Source organism: Melanotaenia boesemani, chromosome 24 (genome assembly GCF_017639745.1).
Source record: "Melanotaenia boesemani isolate fMelBoe1 chromosome 24, fMelBoe1.pri, whole genome shotgun sequence".
Taxonomy (NCBI): domain Eukaryota; kingdom Metazoa; phylum Chordata; class Actinopteri; order Atheriniformes; family Melanotaeniidae; genus Melanotaenia; species Melanotaenia boesemani.
The window spans coordinates 922,653-944,913 of record NC_055705.1 but is presented as its reverse complement, the minus strand read 5'-3'; the positions used below and the strand labels follow the sequence as shown (position 1 = coordinate 944,913).

The window sequence follows — 22,261 nt, the reverse complement described above, 5'->3', positions numbered from 1 at the left end:
GGTAAAAACTACTGTGTTAAAAGCGTATGAGCTAGTTCCAGAAGCTTATAGGCAGAAATTCAGAGCACACAGAAAGGATGTTTCGCACACTTATGTTGAGTTCGCTCGTGAGAAGAGTAATTTATTAGAAAAGTGGTGTTCCTCATGTGATGTGAATACTTTTGAAGAGTTCAAAGAATTAATTTTGTTGGAGGAATTCAAGAAGCAATTACCTGAAAAAGTGGTAATTCATCTGAATGAGCAGCGTGTGACAGATTTGGCTACAGCTGCAGTTTACGCTGATGAATATGCATTGACGCATAAAACTGTGTTTCAGCCTGTGGGAAAGGCTGTTGAAAAAAAGGTGACAACCTTTGTGAGAAACAACAGCCATGATGACAGAGCTTGTTTTTATTGTCACCAGCCCGGTCATTTAATAAGAGTTTGTCCGAAGCTGGCTGAAAAAAATAAACCCTCGATTTCCTCCCCGAGAGAAAAAGGAGTTGGATTCACCCAGGGAACAGGTGCTGCAAAAGAGGTTGGTCGCACATTAGATCCCTGTTTTCAGCCATTTGCCATGCCTGGTTCTATTTCTCTAACAGGTGCCACGGAGGAGGGACAGCGGATTGTTGTATTATGTGACACCGGTGCATCCCAAACTCTGGTACTCGCGAATGCTTTGCCCTTTTCAGACAGCAGCTATGCGGGGTACAAAGTAATTCTGCGAGGAGTCGGAAAGGGATATGTGCCGTGTCCTGTTCATTACGTGTATCTAAACACAAAACTGATATCTGGTCGTTTCCCGGTAGCCGTATGTGAGGAGTTGCCAATTGACAGTGTGTCTTTGCTCCTAGGAAATGACATAGCTGGAGGAAAAGTAAAACCAGCCTTAGAAGTAATGGATCAGCCTGGAGTGGATCAGTCATCTCCAGACTGTGTGGTAACTCGGGCTCAAGCCCGTAAAAAGCAAATTGTCGACTCCGACGATATTGATTTGAATGACAGTTTCCTGTTTTCCTCATCCACAGAAGGAGAGAAGCGGGAGAGCACGGACGGGGGTCAGGGGGTCCCCGACGTAAGCGATCGGAGGGCTCCGCCTCCCCCGGCCGCCCCCTGGCTTCCCATCAACCGTGAGACGCTGATCGCGGCACAGGAGAGGGATCCTACGCTGCGCACTTGTTTCAGGAAGGTGGTGAGTCAAGCTGAAGATTGTGATGAGCGAATAGTCTTCTTCAAGGAGGGTGGCATTTTGATGAGACGTTGGTGTACGGTCGTCCTTGCGGACGCAGATTGGAACATAGAGACGCAGATCGTAGTTCCTGCCCCCTACAGACAACATATCCTGTGCCTGGCCCATGACGACCATTGGTCAGGACACATGGGAATTAATAAAACGTATCAAAGGATACTAAAACACTTTTTCTGGCCTGGATTAAAAGCGGATGTAGTCCATTACATACGTAGTTGTCACGTATGTCAGCTTATGGGCAAACCGAATCAGACACTGCCCAAAGCTCCCCTTCATCCAATCCCAGTAATGACAGAACCGTTCGAACGTTTAATCATCAACTGTGTGGGGCCTTTACCAAGAACGAAGTCCGGTAATATGTTCCTGTTAACATTAATGTGTCCGACAACCCGGTATCCGGAAGCGGTTCCGTTACGCCGGATTACGGCTCGGTCAGTGACGCGAGCTTTATTAAAATTCTTCTCCACTTTCGGACTACCCAAAGTAGTACAGACCGATCAGGGAAGTAATTTTATGTCACGATTGTTCAAGAACACTCTTAACGAATTGCGAATAAAGCATATTACGTCCAGCGCCTATCACCCGGAAAGCCAAGGCGCCTTAGAACGGTGGCATCAGACCGTAAAGTCTATGCTGCGCAAATATTGTCACCAGGAAAGCAAGGAGTGGGATGAAGGTCTCCCCTTCATATTATTCGCAGCCAGAGAAGCCCCACAGGATTCTCTGGGCTATAGTCCTTCGGATCTCGTTTTCGGCCACAAACTGCGCGGTCCGTTAAAGGTTTTGAAAGAAACCCTGCTTAACGATACCACGCCAGTTCCCATAAATGTGCTAGATTACGTTTCAGCATTTCGAGAACGCTTGCATCGAGCAAGAGAGTTCGCAGCCAAGGCACTGAAAAACACCCAAGTTGAAATGAAACGTCGTTACGATAAACAAACTAAGGTTAGAGAATTCAACGCAGGAGATTCTGTATTAGTTTTGCTTCCGTTGCATGGAGCTGCCCTAGAGGCTAGATTTTCTGGCCCGTATAAGGTGAAGCATCGCATTAGTGACACAGATTATGTTATTTGTACTCCTGACCGTCAGAGAAAAACCCTAGTTTGTCACATTAACATGCTTAAAGCATATGTACCTCGCGACAGTCCGGAAACTCAGAAGCCGTCCGTGGATAGAGACAATTCGAAAAGTCATAGTTGCCCTATTGCTCTTATTTCGACATCGGAACAGGAAGTTACACTGTTAGACCGCGTCGAATCTCGTTTGACGCCACGATTATCAAACTCAGCAGCACTGACAGCGTTGCCCACTAAGTTACAGTATTTACCTGAAGATCAGAGAGAGGATGTTACTCAGCTAGTCGACCAAATCCGTGGAATATTATTTTTTTTTTTTTTTTTTTTTTTTTTAACCTGTATTTTCCAGCATCGTTGCAAACAGAATGATTGTCTGGCTGCTGTCTGGTGCTGGGCAATTTTACTCTATCAAGCAGGGATTTATACTACATGTATAAAGTCCCTCTTGATGAAAAACTTTATTAAATCAGACTCTTAATGCTGGACTCGACCGGAGGGGACAGAGAGAGAGAGAGAGAGAAAAGAAAGTAGAGAGAAGAGGGAGGGGAGAGAGAGGGACAGAAAGGGTGTGGGGAGTGCGGGTGGGGACTTGAAACATCATACAGAAGACCATGTAATCCATACTACTTACAACATATATAGCTACGATCATCCTAGCCAGTAGGTCATTACACAACTAGTTGATAATAGTAACAATAATAATAATAAGAGTAAGAGTAATAATAATAATAAGAACAGAAATAATTAAAAAAAGAAACAAAATATGATAATAGATATAAGTGAAACTGCTGTATTCAAGAACACGCGCAGAGAAACCTGTGTGGATGTGTTGGAGAACTCGGCCACACGGCGACGCAAAGACTGTGTGGAGACGTTCAGGAAGGAGTGACCATGCAGATGCCACCTCACTTGAACAGAGGCCAGAGTCAGGCCAGCGGTCCCGAGACCCAGGCCACCAGCCCCCCCGCAGGCTACAGATCCCGACCGGTCCACAGAGACGACCACTCGCCCGCCCAGGAAGGCAGCAGCAGGAGACCCCAGCAGGAGCCGCCCCGCGGACCCAGGGCACCGGCCCCGGCGGGCCGAGGCCAGCAGTCCCCGACCCCCCCGGGCACCGGCCGCCCGGGACAGACGGGGCAGAGGGCCCGGGCCCAGGAGCGCAGGGACACCCCCCCACATTCCGTGGACTATTCAATGACATTCCTTCACAGACAACCGTCATACAACATGACATTGACATAGACAATGCTCGGCCGATAAAACAGCATCCATACCGCTGTAACCCAACTAAACGAGAACAGATGAGGCAAGAAACAGCTTATTTGTTACAGAATGGATTCGCTATACCTAGTTCTAGTCCGTGGAGTTCGCCCTGCTTAGTCGAATCAAAACCCGATGGTTCGCCTAGGTTTATTACCGACTATCGGAAGGTAAATTCGGTGACCATAAATGATGCGTACCCTCTGCCGCGCGTAGATGACTGCGTGGACACTGTAGGAGCGGCTAAATTTGACAGCAAATTGGATCTTTTGAAGGGTTACTGGCAAGTCCCTCTCACGTCCCGAGCATCCAGGATTTCAGCTTTTGTCACACCTGATACCTTCTTGCAGTATACCGTAATGGCGTTCGGCATGTGCAATGCCCCGGCCACGTTCCAAAGACTAGTTAATACTTTGTTTTCAGACCTCCCATTCTGCTCGGCGTACTTGGATGATGTGGTTGTTTTCACTGAGACGTGGGGAGACCACATCAGTGCATTAAAAACGATATTTTCTCGTTTGGCAGACGCCAACCTTACGTTAAACCTCGCTAAATGTGAGTTTGGGCGAGCGACTGTTACCTATTTGGGCAGACAAGTAGGGCAAGGGGTTGTGCGCCCAGTGGAAGAGAAAATTGTTGCCATTAGTAAATTCCCCATTCCCCAGGATAGGAAAGCTTTACGTCGCTTCCTGGGAATGGCTGGGTACTACCGTAATTTCTGCCCGAACTACTCGACCATTGTTGAGCCCTTGACGTCATTAACTAGTCCGAAAAAGGATTATCTCTGGACATCTGATTGTCAGCACGCCTTCGAGAGCGTAAAGGCGCTTCTGCAGAGTGCCCCGGTACTAGCTGCACCGAACTTGAGTCACCCATTCAAGCTGGACATTGACGCCAGTGCTGTGGGGGCAGGCGCTGTACTCCTACAGTCTGGTGCGGATGGGATTGATCACCCCGTCTGCTATTTTTCCCGCAAGTTCGGCCAACATCAAATGCACTATTCTACCATCGAGAAGGAGACTCTGTCGTTATTGCTGGCTCTACAATACTTCCATGCGTATGTGGGTTCTTCTCCTGTGGCCGTTCAGGTTTTCACGGACCACAGTCCGTTGACCTTCCTCAATCGCATGTACAATCAGAATCAGAGGCTCATGAGATGGGCTCTTATCCTGCAGGAGTTTAATTTGGAAATCCGGCATAAGAAGGGCGTCGACAACCTCTTTGCAGACGCCCTATCCCGTGTATGAGTATGCTTGTGTGTACTGTATTGTGTGAACTAACTCCTGTGTTTGTGTAGCTGCCTCTGGACCTGTTTAAAGGAATCTGAGGTCAGATTTTAAGGGAGGGGGTGTTACGGCTCCCGCCGTTTCGGATTGGCTGCTGGACCTGCCAATCATCTTTGACACGTGGATGCGGAGGCGGGACCTCGCTGGCCCTCTGTGGTGGGCTGTGGGATCTGTCACTCAACGGATTGTGGATGTGACGTCACTCGACCTTCCCCTCTGCTTCGCGGATTGGGTGCTGGGCCGAGAGAGGCTGCAGCTGATCCCAATTGCAATGATTGACCATTGTTGGACTGATGCTTAAAACGGGGAATATCCCATTCCTCGGGAGCGGTGTCATTAGGGCATTGGCTCATTTAGTGCGTTTCTGGAACTTGTGTTTGATCGAGCCTTTGGGCTGTTGTGTAGACTTTGTAAATGGTAGTTAATCTTGAGTGTCCAACAGAGTGTTAGGACTTTTTGATTTGCATTTATTGGTTAATTGCACAGAGTGCCTTCTTGTGTTCTGCTTTATTTTGGTAGAGTTAACAGGGACTTCTCACTAGGAGAAGCTCCCCTCTTTTTGTTATTAGCTTAGTGGATTGTGATTTCTGAATTGTACTTTTGATACGGTTAAGTTTCCTTTGTGTTTTTTATTTTATAGCTATTTAAGAAAGCTCAATTTTGTGTTGTTTATTTCCTGAAAAGGACACTTTAAGTTTGTAGGACATTCCTGGAAAGGATCTTTTTTTTGTTATAACGAGATTTAAATAAATCATTATTTATTTTTGACCTTTGTTTGGTTCGTTGTGTTACACGTCCCTTTTACACCCCTGGACTAAAAAGGGGCCGTAACACACTGTTCTGTCCTTTGCGTTGCTACCATGTATGGCCACAAAGTGGCAGCATAAGTCTTGTTTGCTCCTAAACATCATGATGATGTGAAATTATTGTGAGTAATTGACCAGATTTATGTTTGAAGTAAAAAAAAAAGCATTAAACTGCTTGCAAATAATATGAAAATGATCAGTTTTCTTGAGCAACATGGATGTTCAAAGTATTTTCAGGTGTTTTTTACCCAGAGCTTTGCCTGTCAGGAAAGAAACTCTACTCAGTGTTTAATAAAATAGCTAAATTTACTCAGCTACTCAGAGGTGGCCATGTGGTGTAATAAAGATGACTCCACAACATAATTTATCATTTTATCAGGGACAAAACATTTTATTTATGATGGTCAAAACAAGTCAATATAGCTTTTACTCCCTCTGCAGAATGTTGTATCATATATAGTAATAGTCTGTATAAACCTGAATTTAAATAGAAATTAAATAGAAATTCATAAATTTACCGTAAATTACAAATTATATACCTAAATCTACAATTAAATAAGCTGTCATCGGTTGTTTCATTAGTATTTAAAATCACATCCTTGTGTAATATCTCACAACACTAGTTTTCTTTTCAGTGTTTACAAAATAACACGTACAACTGAAACCATAAAGAGAAAATAAGTACAGACAACTTCTGAAAATGGAGAGAATGAATTAAAAAAATATCATGACAAATATCCAAGTTAAAGAAACATTCAACATTAAATATTTATTTTCATTGATCTATTATTGATGTTTTATTATTCTTGTTAAATGACCTGTTTAATTCAGTAGTTTATTGTCATGTTTATTATTTACTCTCAGCATATTAGGAGAAAATAACCTTTGCTTGAATTATACATGGGCTTTGGGGAGCCTTATTTTGGGCGATTACAGCAACTTCGCAAGTCATGCATATTAGTGCACGTGGCACAGTCAAAAATATAAGTGCCAAAAAACCTGCTACTAAATGCTGCTTGTTTATTCAGAAACAAGGATGGCAGGTCCTTTAACCACAAAAAGAGGCATGTCAGGTGGTCGTCATTTGGATGGAGAACAAAACTAACTGCTGCTGTCCATAATGCTGAAGGAAACAACGACTCACCTGCATCGTTTGGAGGACTTCATTCATTCAATTAGTTAAAAACACAGAGAAATGAATTCAATTTAAAAAATAAAACAATAAAAATCTGAAACCTTATGGAAAAATAAATATAACCTGAAGGTGGGATATTTTTAGGGCCCCCCTTACTATCATTTGAATACCTTTAGGGAGCTCCTCTGTTTTTCAGGGGAGCCGAGCTCCCTTTCACTTCGCTGTAGTTCAAACCCTGACTGTTGCACAGCTGCAACCTGAAACTCCGTCTTTCATGTCGGTGTCTATGGAAGAGAATCTTCCTCCTCCTGCTTATGCAGAGACACAGAAGAACTAAACAGGCTGCGTTCAAATCCAACCCTAAAAGCAGGGTAAAGGGGTGCAGTGAATTTGGTGTTGAAGGTGTGGAGGTGAATCCATGTGTCTGAATAGACTCTGTAGAAGGACAAAGTGCCAGAAGGCCAGTCCAGATACACTCCCACTCTGTTTGAGGTGGAGGGAACTGAAGGAATCTCTTTAATATGGTTGTTGTGAAAAACTGAGCAAGTCCCATCAGAGCAGTACAGACTCCAGGACTGATCATTCCCTCCAATCAGGATGCTGGTATCATTTCCCTTCCTTTTGATTCCTTTGTAAGTCACGCCAATACACACCATGCCCTCCCATTCAACCTCCCAGTAACAGCGTCCAGTCAGGCCATTTCTACAAAGTAGCTGGAGACATTGGTCAAACCTGTCTGGGTGGTCGGGATAAGGCTGCTCCTCCTTTATAACCATCACCTTTCTGTTGTTGTCAGACAGCTGGAGGTTTCTGTGTGCTGTGTTTAAATCCAGAGTGAGTTGTTGAGTATCTACAGTAACAAGACAGCATCAGTTAGTTTTATCATGCAAGAACATCATCCTTACGGCAATGTCCTGGTTTGTTCTTTATAAAATTTCTTTAAAAAAAAAAACACTTACACTTCCTCAGTCCTGCTTGCAGGGTCCAGGCCCCACCATGGTCCATTCTGAGGTGGCAACAAAGTCAGAACCTCAAAGTCAATTAGATTATATGATCAAAGACAACACTCCAGTAAAGGAGTCAAATTAACATTATCCTACAGTGATGCTTTGAAACACAGATCTGGAAGATCAAGTTGTGCATTCATACATCATTGAAATTTCTGCCCTTGTAACGCCGCTAGTTGTCTAAAGGCTGCTACATACTAGACAAGAAGAGAGAACTATTTTCTTCTTCCCAAGGCCTTGAGAACAAAATGAGCATTTTTGTTCTCGCAGACGTGGTTGGAGACATCTTGCTTGTTCTCAACACATCTTCTTGTAGGGCTCTGAAACGTGTGATTGACCGGACATGTGAGGTGGTCGTGATTAAAGCATGAAGCAGAAAGTTGTCACTTCCACATTTTGATGACATGAGGCTGAACAGAGAGTTTTATTAACAGCTGATCAAGGTTGTAAGAAGGTAAAAAGTTAATACAACATGTGATATATAAAGACACGGACACCACTGGGTCAAATGATCATTGAACATAAACACAGACACGTCCCGCAGTTAATCCTTTCCTTTCGCAGACCAAGCTTCTTGTGGAGTATGAATTTACCCGAACCAAAACAAACTTCGATCAGCTGTTCATTAAAATTCTCTGTTCAATTTCGCATCATCGGAAATGCAAAAGTAACAACTTTCCATTTCATTCTTTTCTGCTTTAACCACGCCCACCTCAAAGGTCTGACCAATCACACAATAGTTCTTAAAGCCCGAGGAGAATAACGTTCTGCTCAGGTGATGCATCGAGAACAAGCTGCAAGAACTCCTAAATCCGGGCCATAAGAACAAAATGACATAATTTTGTTCTTGAAGAACATGAACAAACTTCTCGCTACTTGTCAAGTTTATAACATGCTTGAGAAAGGGCGATCATACTTTTTCTATAGCAGTTCTAAAGCTGTGGAACAGTCTTTCTGTCTCAATCAAAGACTCTTGCTTCAAGGCTAAAGTAAAAATCCATCTATTTTTCAAAACCTTTGAGTGTTCTTAATCATTTGAAAAAGTTGTCATTAAATCACTATCTATACTGCTTAGTCTAGTTCAGGGTCTGGAGTCTATCCCAGGTGAGAGGAAGGGTGTACCTAGACCAGGGGTGCCCAAGTTCAGTCCTCGAGATCTACTATCCTGGAACTTTTAGATGCAACCCTGCCCCAATATGCTTGAATCAAATAGCTCAATTCCCTCATCCACATGTCATTCAACTTTGCAGACGCCTGGTAACAAGCCAGTCATTTGATTCAGATGTGTTGGAGAAGGGTTGCATTTAAAAGTTGCAGGATAGTAGATCTTGAGGACTGGACTTGGACACCTCTGACCTAGACAGATACAGACATACAACTATAATATCAACTCACCTGGACTAAGTGGGAAATATCTGAGATGAAAGTCAAGATAATGAGCATAAAAGAAATGAGGCAGGATGCAAACAGCCCCCTGATCCAAGAGAATACAATGAAATCTTTATTGTCCTAACTCAAGACAGGAAACAAGCATGTTCTAGTTGTTGTTGACTGTGGCTGCTGCAGGCCTTGCCATACCTGAGAGTGTCCAGTCTCCATTGTGGCCCATTCAGTCCAGCAGAAAGAAGCTCCACTCCTGCCTCTCCTGGATGGTTGTAGTTCAGGTCCAGTTCTCTCAGATGGGAGGGGTTGCAGTTCAAAGCTGAGGCCAGGGAACTACAGCCCTCCTTGGTGATCAGACAACCTGACAGCCTGTAAAACCAACATGACAATTTTCACATCTTTGACTTTACCAGTCTGTGGTGGCCAGTGTCCTCTTCTACACTGTGGTGTGCTGGGGGGGGAGCTTATCCAAGAAGGACACATCCAGACTGGATAAACTGATCAGGTTGAGTTGAGTTGGTCCAATAACCTCAGTTTCATGTGTAGTTTAATCATTTTAACTCATATTCTATATAAAGCCATTTCAAGCTCTTTTGTCTTTATTTATCATTATTTTTATCTTATTTATCTGTATGTTGCTCTTTTTGCTCTTTGTGCTTATTTACCTGCTTTTTCTCATGTGCTGCTGGAATTTTTAATTTCCCGAGGGAGTCATCCCAAGGGATTAATGAAGTTAAGTCTAAGTCTAAGTCTTTACGGATGTTGACAGAGTTGCACATTTGTTTTCTTACACTTTTACGTATAAAATGTCATACATTTCACTGTTTATCTCAAGCAATCCAATAATTGTTTAAATTTAAATCCTGACCTGAGTGACTCCAGTTTACAGTGTGGACTCTGCAGTCCAACACAAAGCTTCTTTATTCCTGTATCCCAAAGGTCGTTGTTACTCAGGTCCAACTCTCTCAGACCGAAGGACTGAGAACAAAGAACTGAGGCCAGAGCTTCACAGCTTTTCTCTGACAGATCACAGTAACTCAACCTGAAGAAAAAACAAGGAGAATCAGAAAAAAATGTGTTCTCCTATGTTTTCAAAGGAATAACATTGTTTGATATAATGTCCTTACAGAGCTTTGTTGGAGGCTTTGACGACTGGCAGCAGCCTCAGAAGAGCCTCCTCTGAAGCAGAGTATTTCTGCAGGTCAAACACCTCCAGATCTTGTTCTGATGACAGTAAGATAAAGACCAGAGCCGACCACTGAGCAGGAGACAGTTTATCTGTGGAGAGACTTCCTGATTTGAGGCACTGCTGGATTTCTGTCACCAGAGAACAATCTCTCAGTTCATTCAGACAGTGGAACAGATTGAGACACTTCTCTGGAGATATCTTCTTTTCTACCTTCTTCTTGATGTACTGGACTGTTTCCTGATTGGTCTGTGAGCTACTTTCTGTCTGTGTCATCAGACCTCGTAGGAGACTCTGATTGGTCTGCAGTGAAAGACCCAGGAGGAAGCGGAGGAACAAGTCCAGGTGTCCATTTGGACTCTCCAAGGCCTTGTTTACAGCACACTGGTAGAAATCTTTCAGCGTAGAAGCACTTTCTTTTCTTTTGGGGTCCTTGGAGGTTTTATTATTTTCTTCCAGCAGGTTGACTTCAGATCTGATGAAGGTCTGATGGACATGAAGAGCAGCCAAAAACTCATGAACACTCAGATGGATGAAGCTGAACACCTTCTCCTGGTACAGTCCTCTCTCCTCTTTAAAGATCTGTGTGAACACTCCTGAGTAAACTGAGGCTGCTGTGATATCGATGCCACACTCTTTCAAGTCTGGTTCATAGAAGATCAGGTTTCCTTTCTGCAGCTGATCAAAAGCCAGTTTTGCCAGATCCTCAATCATCTTCCTGTTCTCTGGACTCCAGTGTGGATCTGTCTCAGCTCCTCCATCATACTTGACCTTCTTGACTTTGGTCTGGACCACCAGGAAGTGGATGTACATCTCAGTCAGGGTCTTGGGCAGCTCTCCTCCCTCTCTGGTTTCCAGAACATCCTCCAGAACTGTAGCAGTGATCCAGCAGAAGACTGGGATGTGGCACATGATGTGGAGGCTTCCTGATGTCTTAATGTGGGAGATGATCCTGCTGGCCTGCTTCTTTCCTCTGAACCTCTTCCTGAAGTACTCCTCCTTCTGTGGGTCAGTGAACCCTCTGACCTCTGTCACCATGCCAACACAGTCAGGAGGGATCTGATTGGCTGCTGCAGGTCGTGTGGTTATCCAGAGGCGAGCAGAGGGAAGCAGTTTCCCCCTGATGAGGTTAGTCAGCAGCACATCCACTGAGGTGGACTCTGTAACATCAGTCAGGGTCTCATTGTTGTGGAAGTCCAGAGGAAGTCGACTCTCATCCAGACCGTCCAAGATGAAGACAACCTGGAACTCTTCAAAGCTGCAGATTCCTGCTTCTTTGGTTTCAGTAAAGAAGTGATGAACAAGTTCCACCAAGCTGAACTTTCTCTCTTTCAGCACATTCAGCTCTCTGAAAGTCAGTGGAAACAAGAACTGGATGTCCTGGTTGGCTTTGTCTTCAGCCCAGTCCAGAGTGAACTTCTGTGTTAAGACAGTTTTCCCAATGCCAGCCACTCCCTTCGTCATCACTGTTCTGATTGGTTCATCTCTTCCAGGTGGGACTTTAAAGATATCTTCTTGTCTGATGGTTGTTTCTGGTCTGTCTGATTTCCTGAATGCGGCTTCAATCTGTCTGACCTCATGTTCATCATTGACCTCTGCAGTCCCTCCCTCTGTGATGTAGAGCTCTGTGTAGATCTGGTTCAGAAGGGTTGGGTTTCCTGCTTTGGGAATCCCCTCAATCACACACTGGAATTTCTTCTTTAAGTTGGATTTCAGTTTACTTTGGCACTGTGGGGCAACAGTTTCTGAAAAACAAGCAACAGATTGTAAATGAACTTAACTTATAAAAACCCAGAAGCTGTAACAGGTTATGAAGCTCTCTTACTGCTGTGCAGTAAGTCTGCCAGTCGATGCTGCTTTATTCTCTTCAAGGAGGAAAGTGTGAGCTTCAAAAATGCATCTCTGCTGCTCCTCCTCTGCTCTTCATCTGCACCCTCCAGGTTTTCCTCTTCCTCCATCTTTCTGATTTTTGTGTTATCTAAGATCATGAGGATCCTCTTCAGCTCAGTCTTCACAAAAGTGAGAATATTCTCCTCAAGAAGCTGAAAGAATAATGCTCACGTTAAAGACAGCACAGATAAGTCTGACTTTATATCATGCTCGATAAACCACCGCGACATTCTGGATAAACTCATCCAGGTTGTTCCCATATGAAATATTTTATGTTGAGAAGTGTTTTATGTCAGTTTTAAACTTAGATCTTAAACAAAAAAGTCAACATTTAGGACAAAAAATAAAAGCTTTCAAAGTTTTAAAAAGGGTAAAGAATGAAGTGAAATAGTTATCTAGTGCTAACCTTTTCTTTACAATAACTTAAATAATAAAACTGTCCCAGCATTTCATCACAATATTTACCTAACACAAATAATAATACACAGCGTTAACACTCAGCCATAACAAATCATTGTACTGTCAGTTCCTGAAAGGAAAATTCTTTTACTTTGGAAGACGGAACTTTATTTTGAAACAGGACTCTCTAAGCTGAGAGCCCATGTTGAGAGAACTCAGGTGTCTGGAGCTGGAAAAGGGCTGAAAAAGAGGGAAAACATTTATTACTTGCCATCTCCAGGGAAGCTACTGGTGGGAAAACCTTTTAATGTTCGGTTTTGGTATCAGTTCAGAGGCTTGTTACTAAATGTAAGAAAAATGTTAAGCTAAGCTAGTTTTGCTGATTCTTGTGCTAGCTTGAAGGGGCAGCAGCAAGTGGGAGGGTATGCAGACTTGTTAGCATGTTACTTATAAGTTTGTTTAATATATTTTGTGTTCTTTGTATTGTAAAGGTTTTCAACATGCTCCTCAATGTACCTGCCTCTCTGGCATCTAAACGGGCACATGTCAACATAAACAGAGGAGGAAATTCAAGAAAGTTGTCGTTTGAGTTGATCCACCTAAACCTGTAGCTCGTCGATGCCTTTTTCACCTTTAGGCAGACTTTAAGCTAAATCCCAGGATAACTTGACAATCATAATATACAAAATATCACGTTTTCAATAAATCCTGCTTATTATTTTTTTACTTAAATCTACCTATTGTTTGACATCCTTTATGTTTTAACTACAGCTATCTAGAATTCAACCACTCTTTCAAAGATACAACACAGCATTTATTCTCACAGCAGGTTCTTTCTTTTAGACCCTCATTTGAAAAACATTGGTATACCGTTCGGCATTTGATCACATTTAACCCAATAAATGTAGAATTTGACAGTTGACCAGTGTCTTTGAATTTCAGTACTCTTTTAGTCTGACGAACAGTGTGGCTTTGTACGAGTTAATTTAGTAATTATACTTTCACATTTTTTTTTAAAATAAAGACTGAATATCTCTTTATATATTATGTGTTCTCCCTCATTTTGACTCAAGTGATGTATGAAGTAACAGTACAAATTATACACATGATGCCAGATGTTACAAAGAACTGAAATTGATTTAGATATTTTTAAATTGATATAGTTTAGATCTTTGTTCCAGCTCAATTCTTTTAATTGCTGAAACTCTTTCAATTTATACATAATTTTTCATGAGTGTCGATTTAGTTTTGATTGATCTATTACCAAGTAATAAATACTTTTTTAAATAATTAAATTTAAAGTTAATTTATCAGAAATAAACAGATTCTTTACGTTATTAAGTTTATTAAGTTCTTGTCCAAAGGCTCCTCCAAATTGTCACCACAGCAAAATAGATTTGTATCATCAGCAAAAAAAAATATATATATATATTTTTATTTATTTTTTTAACAAACTGGACATGTTTAACATACAAAATAAATAATAAGGCAGTTTCTCTCGAGATTTTTTCTTGACTGTTCCCTACCGAAAAGACCAAATACGGATACATGTGCCATTACACCCCTAACATCTACGAAGTAATGTAGGTGAAAATAAAACCTCTTTAAACATGTGATTGCTGACATTTTCTGCCAGAATTCTGCACAGTGGTGTGTTCTGTCCTACACGGTGGGTGGTGTGGTGGTTAGCACTGCAGCCTCACAGTAAGAAGGTTGCTGGTTCGAACCTCAGGTGGGGGGGACGGTTCAGAAGGTCATTTTTCTGTGTGGAGTTTGCATGTTCTCCCCGTGGGTTCACTCCAGGCACTCCGGCTTCCTCCCACCGTCCAAAGACATGCATAGCAGGTTAACTGGTCACTCTTAACTCTCCCTATGATGTTTTGGTGTCGGCCCTGCGATGGACTGGTGACCCGTCCAGGTGTACCTGCCTCTCACCTGTTAAATGTCGGGATAGGCTCCAGCGTCCCCGCGACCCATAATGAACAAAGTGGTTCAGGTAATGAATCAATGTGTGATTCTACCGATCAGACTGCCTATTTTGATTCCGTGTGGTAGTCTTCTTACACAAACCTTAAAGATGGAGTCCAAATCTGTTAGATCCTGATGTGCAGACTGACCACGGAGCATCTCTGGCCTCTCCTGATCAGCTCTACAGGAAATGTATTAAACATCCATTAATACACACAACTAGTCAAGACTTACAAAACCCTGTTATTCATTTATTTAATGAATACCAGACACACCCATCTTTGATGTTGAGGGGTTCACCCATGGAGTGGTTGCTCCTCATGGAGACAGAGCTGATTACCGAAGTGGCTTTTCTGTCATGAAAAGACCTGGAAGAAGCAGAAAGACAAAAACATTGATGGGAGGAGAGGCACCACATTCTGAGTTATAAATGTAATAACAAAAACAAATCTGTAGTCCTTCAGAAGGAAACTGAACTTTTTGTCTGAACTGTTTTCATGGTTTCCAAGAACACAGAGAAGAATGATAAAACTATGTGTTGCAGCCATTTGTTGTTATTTTTGTCGCTTGCATTTTGTGGATTTTATTTTCACACTGGGTGGCAGCAATTCGCTTGAGAACCCACCTTTTATTTAGATTGTACAGGTGACCTGTCATCAGTGCATACTATAAAAGATCATTGAAAATAAATGTTAACTTCACCCAACATGGACATTTGGACTGATTCTTGAAGCGCGTAATAAACAGCTGAGTGGCTAAATGCCTTAGTCACTACACTGCATAAAATACGGAAATGCACACAGCCTGTTAAATTAGTGTGTAGAAACCATGAAGCCTGTTATTCACACTTATTTATGAAGAACACACCCATCTTTGATGTTGAGGGGGTGACCCATGGAGTGTTTACTCTTCATGGAGACAGAGCTGACCACTGATGGGGCTTTTCTGTCAGTATAAACCCTGTAGGAAATATAAAAGATGAAGAACCAGGATTACAGGGTAAAGAAGAGCCACATGATGACCAAAAACAAAGAACTTGTTCATCATAAGTCCTAACTGAGCAATATATAGAGGAAGAAAGGATTTATGCATTTCAGGTCATTTATAACAATTCTTTTCAAATTGGGGGCTGACAGATCATTTAGAAAGATATATAGCCAACATTTATCAAATAATTGGGATTTTTACCTCAAAATAAACCATAAATGAAGCGATAAATCAATGTTAGTACACATGCCTTATTAAAGATCTGAATTTTACATTATCTCCATGAGAGAAGCTGATTTTGGGGCATATAGGTACCATGTCAGCAGTAAAAGACAAAAAACACTTTATCCTCCTTATTAATGACGATTCTGACACTTTTCCAGCCGTATATTCAGAGGATGCTGCAAGATGATCCGTTTCATACATCACCCCTAAAACCACTGCTTTAGAAGACAACTACACTTCTTCCAAGAACCAAGAGAAGACATCTAAAACTAAAAGTAGACAAATACACACAACCAGTTCAACTGATGGTAGAAAATCTTCCATTCTTCATGAACTCACCCATCACTGATGTTGAGGGGGTGACCCATGGAGTGGCTGCTCCTCATGGAGACGGAGCTGACTGGTGGGGCTTCTCCATCAGTATTTACCCTGAAAGAAACACAAACGGACAGCAAAGAACAGGAAAGGTGGGAACGCTGACACATTTGAGGGACAAATCTATACAGAGAACTTGTGTATCGTGTGTTCTTCTGTAGAAAACACATTTCCATGACCTGGAAGTTTTACCAACATAGAGAACCTGGTTAGCAGCACATCTTCCTCTTCTTCAGCTTGTTTCAGAGTGAGAATGTAAAATCTGGCAAACAGATTTAAACCTTCACCTTCCGTCGTGTGTGGAGTTCAGAGGCCGGCCAGCAGAGGGACCACCAGCCATGGACACCCCGCTGCCTTCAGGGGACTCTGCTCTGTCCCGTGGAAACCTGATACAAACATAAAAAGAAACTCCAACCTCAACACTTAAAACTACATTTTTATTTGGGTAATGACTTAATTATATTTAGCTGCTTTCAACCTCAGTAGCTTCTAGATGCACTCAAAGTATTCCCCTTATCAATCATTTCTTTCTGTGCATTTATTAATCTGTCTGTTGAGAAGTTCTTGTTTTCCTTTAAAGAAACCATAAATACTCAACTAGATCAGACCTGCTCACTGTATGAAATCCTTCCCTTATGTAAGTGTTCATCGGTTACTGATTAACTTTTACCAGGAAGAATGAGCTCTAAAAACAAACTGCAGACGGGAAGGAAGAGTAACAGTTAAATGACTGTAAAACAATATTTATATCATAAATAAACACATAAATACCGATTGGTACAAGTGTGATAACAGTACTTTAATGCGAGCCTTAAAAACAGTCAGTCTTCATCCATAAGAAGGATAAAGTATGTTTTGGTGGATTTGCTTCACAGCTGATTAAAGGACAACACACACCCCAAACCAGCTTTTCTCACTGAGATGATCCCAAATCCAGATTTTATAGTATCAGTAAAAACTTTGTTGTTCATGTATTAATGTGTTAAATAATTAAAGCTTTAATTCCACAGATTAATCTGCTAACATTAAAGCTGGAGTCTATCCAACAATTAGCCTGGACACCAGTCCATCACAGGGCCAACACAGAGAAACAAACACTCACACTCACTTTACTTATTATTCATGTCTTTGGACGGTGGGAAGAAGCACCTGCATACAAAGAAATCTCCAGATGCCGGAGGAATGAAGTAAAAACAAGAATAAAGGTCACAAAGTAAAGTACTGAAAACAAATTTGATCACAACTAAATTCACTATCAAGTAAACATTAATGTGTTTTAATGGCAGCAGTTACAGGAACACCTGAAATCATCGCGACCAGAAGCCATAAAGATCTCTACAGTCCCCATAAAGTCATTCAAAGTAAGACACTTAGTCCAGAGACTAAACTCCACCAAAACATCATGTTTTCGTCTACCGTTCAGTTATTGATCATGTTTCCAGGCAGAAACACAACAAGCCGTGTGTGTGGACGGCTGTACCTTCTCATGCTGCAACGCCGTGGAGATCTGAGACCAGCCTGAGAGAAGAAGAGGATCCGAGAGGCTGCAAACTGAAGCTTCTTACATGGTCATAATAATCATTTTACACTTTACGCTGCATTAAACCTGGACTTCTGGAAGCAGAGGAGAAGCTGACTTTTATTTGATTTCTGTTCATGAAAAAATAAATAAATGAACGAGCTGGATCAAATAGAAAAAATCATGAGTCTAGAAATGACAGCTGAGATCAGCTGGTTATAAAATGTGTCATTAAATCAGATTTTAAGTGAAATCACATGGAAAGAAGTTATTCTGAAGGAAATTTAACAGACACAAAACAAGAAGAGTTGAATTTTCTGCTTACTCAGGTCATTCTTGTGGATCTAGTCGGTGTCTCTTTCAGAATGATCCTTATTCTGTCTGATGGCTGCTCTAAACTTATCTGATCTAATCTGGACCTACAGCGCAGCAAAACATCTGAGGTCAAAGATCAGCCTGGTGACATCATGATGATAAAAGTCACATGACCCACAAAAAAACAGTAAAATTCAGACCACTGGGTTTTTCACCAGAATCTGAATCTAACCTTGTTTTTTCTGATGTTTTGTACTTATGAGGGATCAGTGCTTCTTCAAGACCAAAAACTTTCTTCTTTTCCCAGTGAGCATCTGGAAGAAATCCTGCTCAGCCAGTCTCTACTGACACGGCTAGAGAAACGGCAACTATGGCTACAAGAAAGACAACTACAGCTACAGGAATGGCATCTACAGCTACAGAAATGGCAACTACAACTAATGAAACGGCAACTACGACTACAGGAATGGCAACTACAGTTACAGAAATGGCAACTACACCTAATGAAACGGCAACTACGACTACAGGAATAGCAACTACAGTTACAGAAATGTCAACTACAACTAAAGAAATGACAACTACAGCTACAGGAATAGCAACTACAGTTATAGAAATGTCAAATACAACTAAAGAAACGGCAACTATGGCTACACAAATGGCAACTACAGCTACAGAAACGGCAACTATGGCTAGAGGAAAGGCAACTACAGCTACAGAAATGTCAACTACAACTAAAGAAACGGCAACTATGGCTACACAAATGGCAACTACAGCTACAGAAACGGCAACTATGGCTAGAGGAAAGGCAACTACAGCTACAGAAATGGCAACTACAACTAATGAAACGGCAACTACGACTACAGGAATGGCAACTACAGTTACAGAAATGGCAACTACAGCTACAGAAACGGCAACTATGGCTACAGGAATGGCAACTACAGCTACAGAAATGGCAACTACAACTAATGAAACGGCAACTACAACTACAGGAATGGCAACTACAGTTACAGAAATGACAACTATAGCTACAGGAACGGCAACTACGGCTACAGGAATGGTGTCTACAGCTACAGAAATGGCAACTACCACTAAAGAAACAGCAACTATGGCTACAGAAATGGCAACTACAGCTACAGAAACGGCAAATACAACTAAAGAAACGGCAACTATGGCTACAGGAATGGCAACTACAGCTACAGAAATGGCAACTACAACTAATGAAACGGCAACTACGACTACAGGAATGGCAACTACAGTTACAGAAATGACAACTACAGGTACAGGAACGGCAACTACGGCTACAGGAATGGCAACTACAGCTACAGGAACGGCAACTATGGCTACAAGAATGGCAACTATGGCTACAGGAAAGGCAACTATAGATACAGAAATGGCAACTACAACTAATGAAATGGCAACTACGACTACAGGTATGGCACCTACAGTTACAGAAATGACAACTACAGCTACAGAAATGGCAACTACAACTAATGGAACGGCAACTACGACTGCAGGAATGGCAACTACAGTTACAGAAATGTCAACTACAACTAAAGAAACGGCAACTATGGCTACAGAAATGGCAACTACAGCTACAGAAACGGCAACTATGGCTACAGGAATGGCAACTACAGCTACAGAAATGGCAACTACAACTAATGAAACGGCAACTACAACTACAGGAATGGCAACTACAGTTACAGAAATGACAACTATAGCTACAGGAACGGCAACTACGGCTACAGGAATGGTGTCTACAGCTACAGAAATGGCAACTACCACTAAAGAAACGACAACTATGGCTACAGAAATGGCAACTACAGCTACAGAAATGGCAACTACAACTAAAGAAACGGCAACTATGGCTACAGGAATGGCAACTACAGCTACAGAAATGGCAACTACAACTAATGAAACGGCAACTACGACTACAGGAATGGCAACCACAGTTACAGAAATGACAACTACAGCTACAGGAACGGCAACTACGGCTACAGGAATGGCAACTACAGCTACAGGAACGGCAACTACGGCTACAGGAATGGCAACTACAGCTACAGAAATGACAACTACAACTAATGAAACGGCAAATACGACTACAGGAATGGCAACTACAGCTACAGAAATGACAACTACAACTAATGAAAACGACAACTACGACTACAGGAATGGCAACCACAGCTAGAGAAAATACAACTAATGAAACGGCAACTACGACTACAGGAATGGTAACCACAGCTACAGGAATGGCAACTACAGCTACAGGAACGGCAACTACGACTACAGGAATGGCAACCACAGCTACAGAAATGACAACTACAACTAATGAAATGGCAACTACAACTACAGGAATGGCAACCACAGCTACAGAAATGGCAACTACAGCTACAGGAATGGCAACTACGACTACAGGAATGGCAACTACAGCTACAGAAATGACAACTACAACTAATGAAACGGCAACTACGACTACAGGAATGGCAACCACAGCTAGAGAAAATACAACTAATTAAATGGCAACTACGACTACAGGAATGGTAACCACAGCTACAGGAATGGCAACTACAGCTACAGGAACAGCAACTACGGCTACAGGAATGGCAACCACAGCTACAGAAATGACAACTACAACTAATGAAATGGCAACTACAACTACAGGAATGATAACCACAGCTACAGAAATGGCAACTACAGCTACAGGAACGGCAACTACGGCTACAGGAATGGTATCTACAGCTACAGAAATCGCAACGATGGCTACAAGAAAGACAACTACAGCTATAGGAATGGAAACTGCTGCTACAGGAATGGCAGCTACAGCTAGAGAAACGACAACTACAACTAATGAAACGGCAACTACGACTACAGGAATGGCAACCACAGCTAAAGAAATGACAACTACAACTAATGAAACGGCAACTACGACTACAGGAATGGCAACCACAGCTACAGGACCAACAACTACAACTAATGAAACGGCAACTACGGCTACAGGAATGGCAACTACAGCTACAGAAACGGCAACTATGGCTACAGGAATGGCAACCACAGCTACAGGACCAACAACTACAACTAATGAAACGGCAACTACGGCTACAGGAATGGCATCTACAGCTTCAGAAACGGCAACTATGGCTACAGAAATGGCAACTACAGCTACAGAAATGGCAACTACAACTAAAGAAACGGCAACTATGGCTACAGGAATGGCAACTACAGCTACAGAAATGGCAACTACAACTAATGAAACGGCAACTACGACTACAGGAATGGCAACTACAGTTACAGAAATGACAACTACAGGTACAGGAATGGCAACTATGGCTACAGGAATGGCAACTACAGCTACAGGAACGGCAACTATGGCTACAGGAATGGCAACTATGGCTACAGGAAAGGCAACTATAGATGCAGAAATGGCAACTACAACTAATGAAATGGCAACGACGACTACAGGTATGGCAACTACAGTTATAGAAATGACAACTACAGCTACAGAAGTGGCAACTACGACAACAGGAATGGTAACCACAGCTACAGAAATGGCAACTACAACTAATGAAACGACAACTACGACTACAGGAATGGTAACCACAGCTACAGAAATGGCAACTACAGCTACAGGAACGGCAACTACGGCTACAGGAATGGCAACTACAGCTACAGAAATGACAACCACAACTAATGAAACGGCAACTACGACTACAGGAATGGCAACCACAGCTACAGAAATGGCAACTACAACTAATGAAACGGCAACTACGACTACAGGAATGGTAACCACAGCTACAGAAATGACAACTACAACTAATGAAACGGCAACTACGACTACAGGAATGGTAACCACAGCTACAGAAATGGCAACTACAGCTACAGGAACGGCAACTACGGCTACAGGAATGGCAACTACAGCTACAGAAATGACAACTACAACTAATGAAACGGCAACTACGACTACAGGAATGGCAACCACAGCTACAGAAATGGCAACTACAGCTACAGGAACAGCAACTACGACTACAGGAATGGCAACCACAGCTATAGATATGACAACTACAACTAATGAAATGGAAACTACAACTACAGGAATGGCAACCACAGCTACAGAAATGACAACTACAACTAATGAAATGGCAACTACAACTACAGGAATGGTAACCACAGCTACAGAAATCGCAACTACAGCTACAGGAACGGCAAATACAGCTACAGGAAT

At 42.3% G+C, this 22,261-nt stretch overlaps 2 protein-coding genes across 3 annotated transcripts; one reads left to right on the top strand and one right to left on the bottom strand.

Annotated features, from left to right (window-relative positions):
• Positions 1-6,935: 6,935 nt before the first annotated feature.
• Positions 6,936-16,485, bottom strand: LOC121635257 (NACHT, LRR and PYD domains-containing protein 3-like). Of its 2 annotated transcripts, XM_041978372.1 has the most exons (11): positions 16,176-16,485; positions 15,492-15,584; positions 14,900-14,992; positions 14,727-14,805; positions 12,193-12,409; positions 10,309-12,112; positions 10,050-10,223; positions 9,377-9,550; positions 7,751-7,797; positions 7,035-7,641; positions 6,936-6,985 (listed from the first exon to the last, which is right to left on the bottom strand). In XM_041978372.1, exons 1-10 carry the CDS (start codon positions 16,385-16,387, stop codon positions 7,076-7,078), a joined length of 3,459 nt encoding a protein of 1,152 aa, XP_041834306.1. In that variant the 5' UTR covers positions 16,388-16,485; the 3' UTR covers positions 6,936-6,985; positions 7,035-7,075. The 2 variants fall into 2 exon arrangements, with proteins under 2 accessions (XP_041834306.1, XP_041834305.1); XM_041978371.1 differs by having other exon boundaries at positions 6,936-7,641; positions 16,176-16,484.
• A 3,728-nt stretch (positions 16,486-20,213) lies between these two features.
• On the top strand, positions 20,214-21,453 carry LOC121635924 (golgin subfamily A member 6-like protein 7). The gene is given in 3 exon segments (XM_041979342.1): positions 20,214-20,273; positions 20,593-20,667; positions 21,349-21,453. Coding segments are annotated over 3 exon segments (240 nt in total).
• Positions 21,454-22,261: the final 808 nt, after the last annotated feature.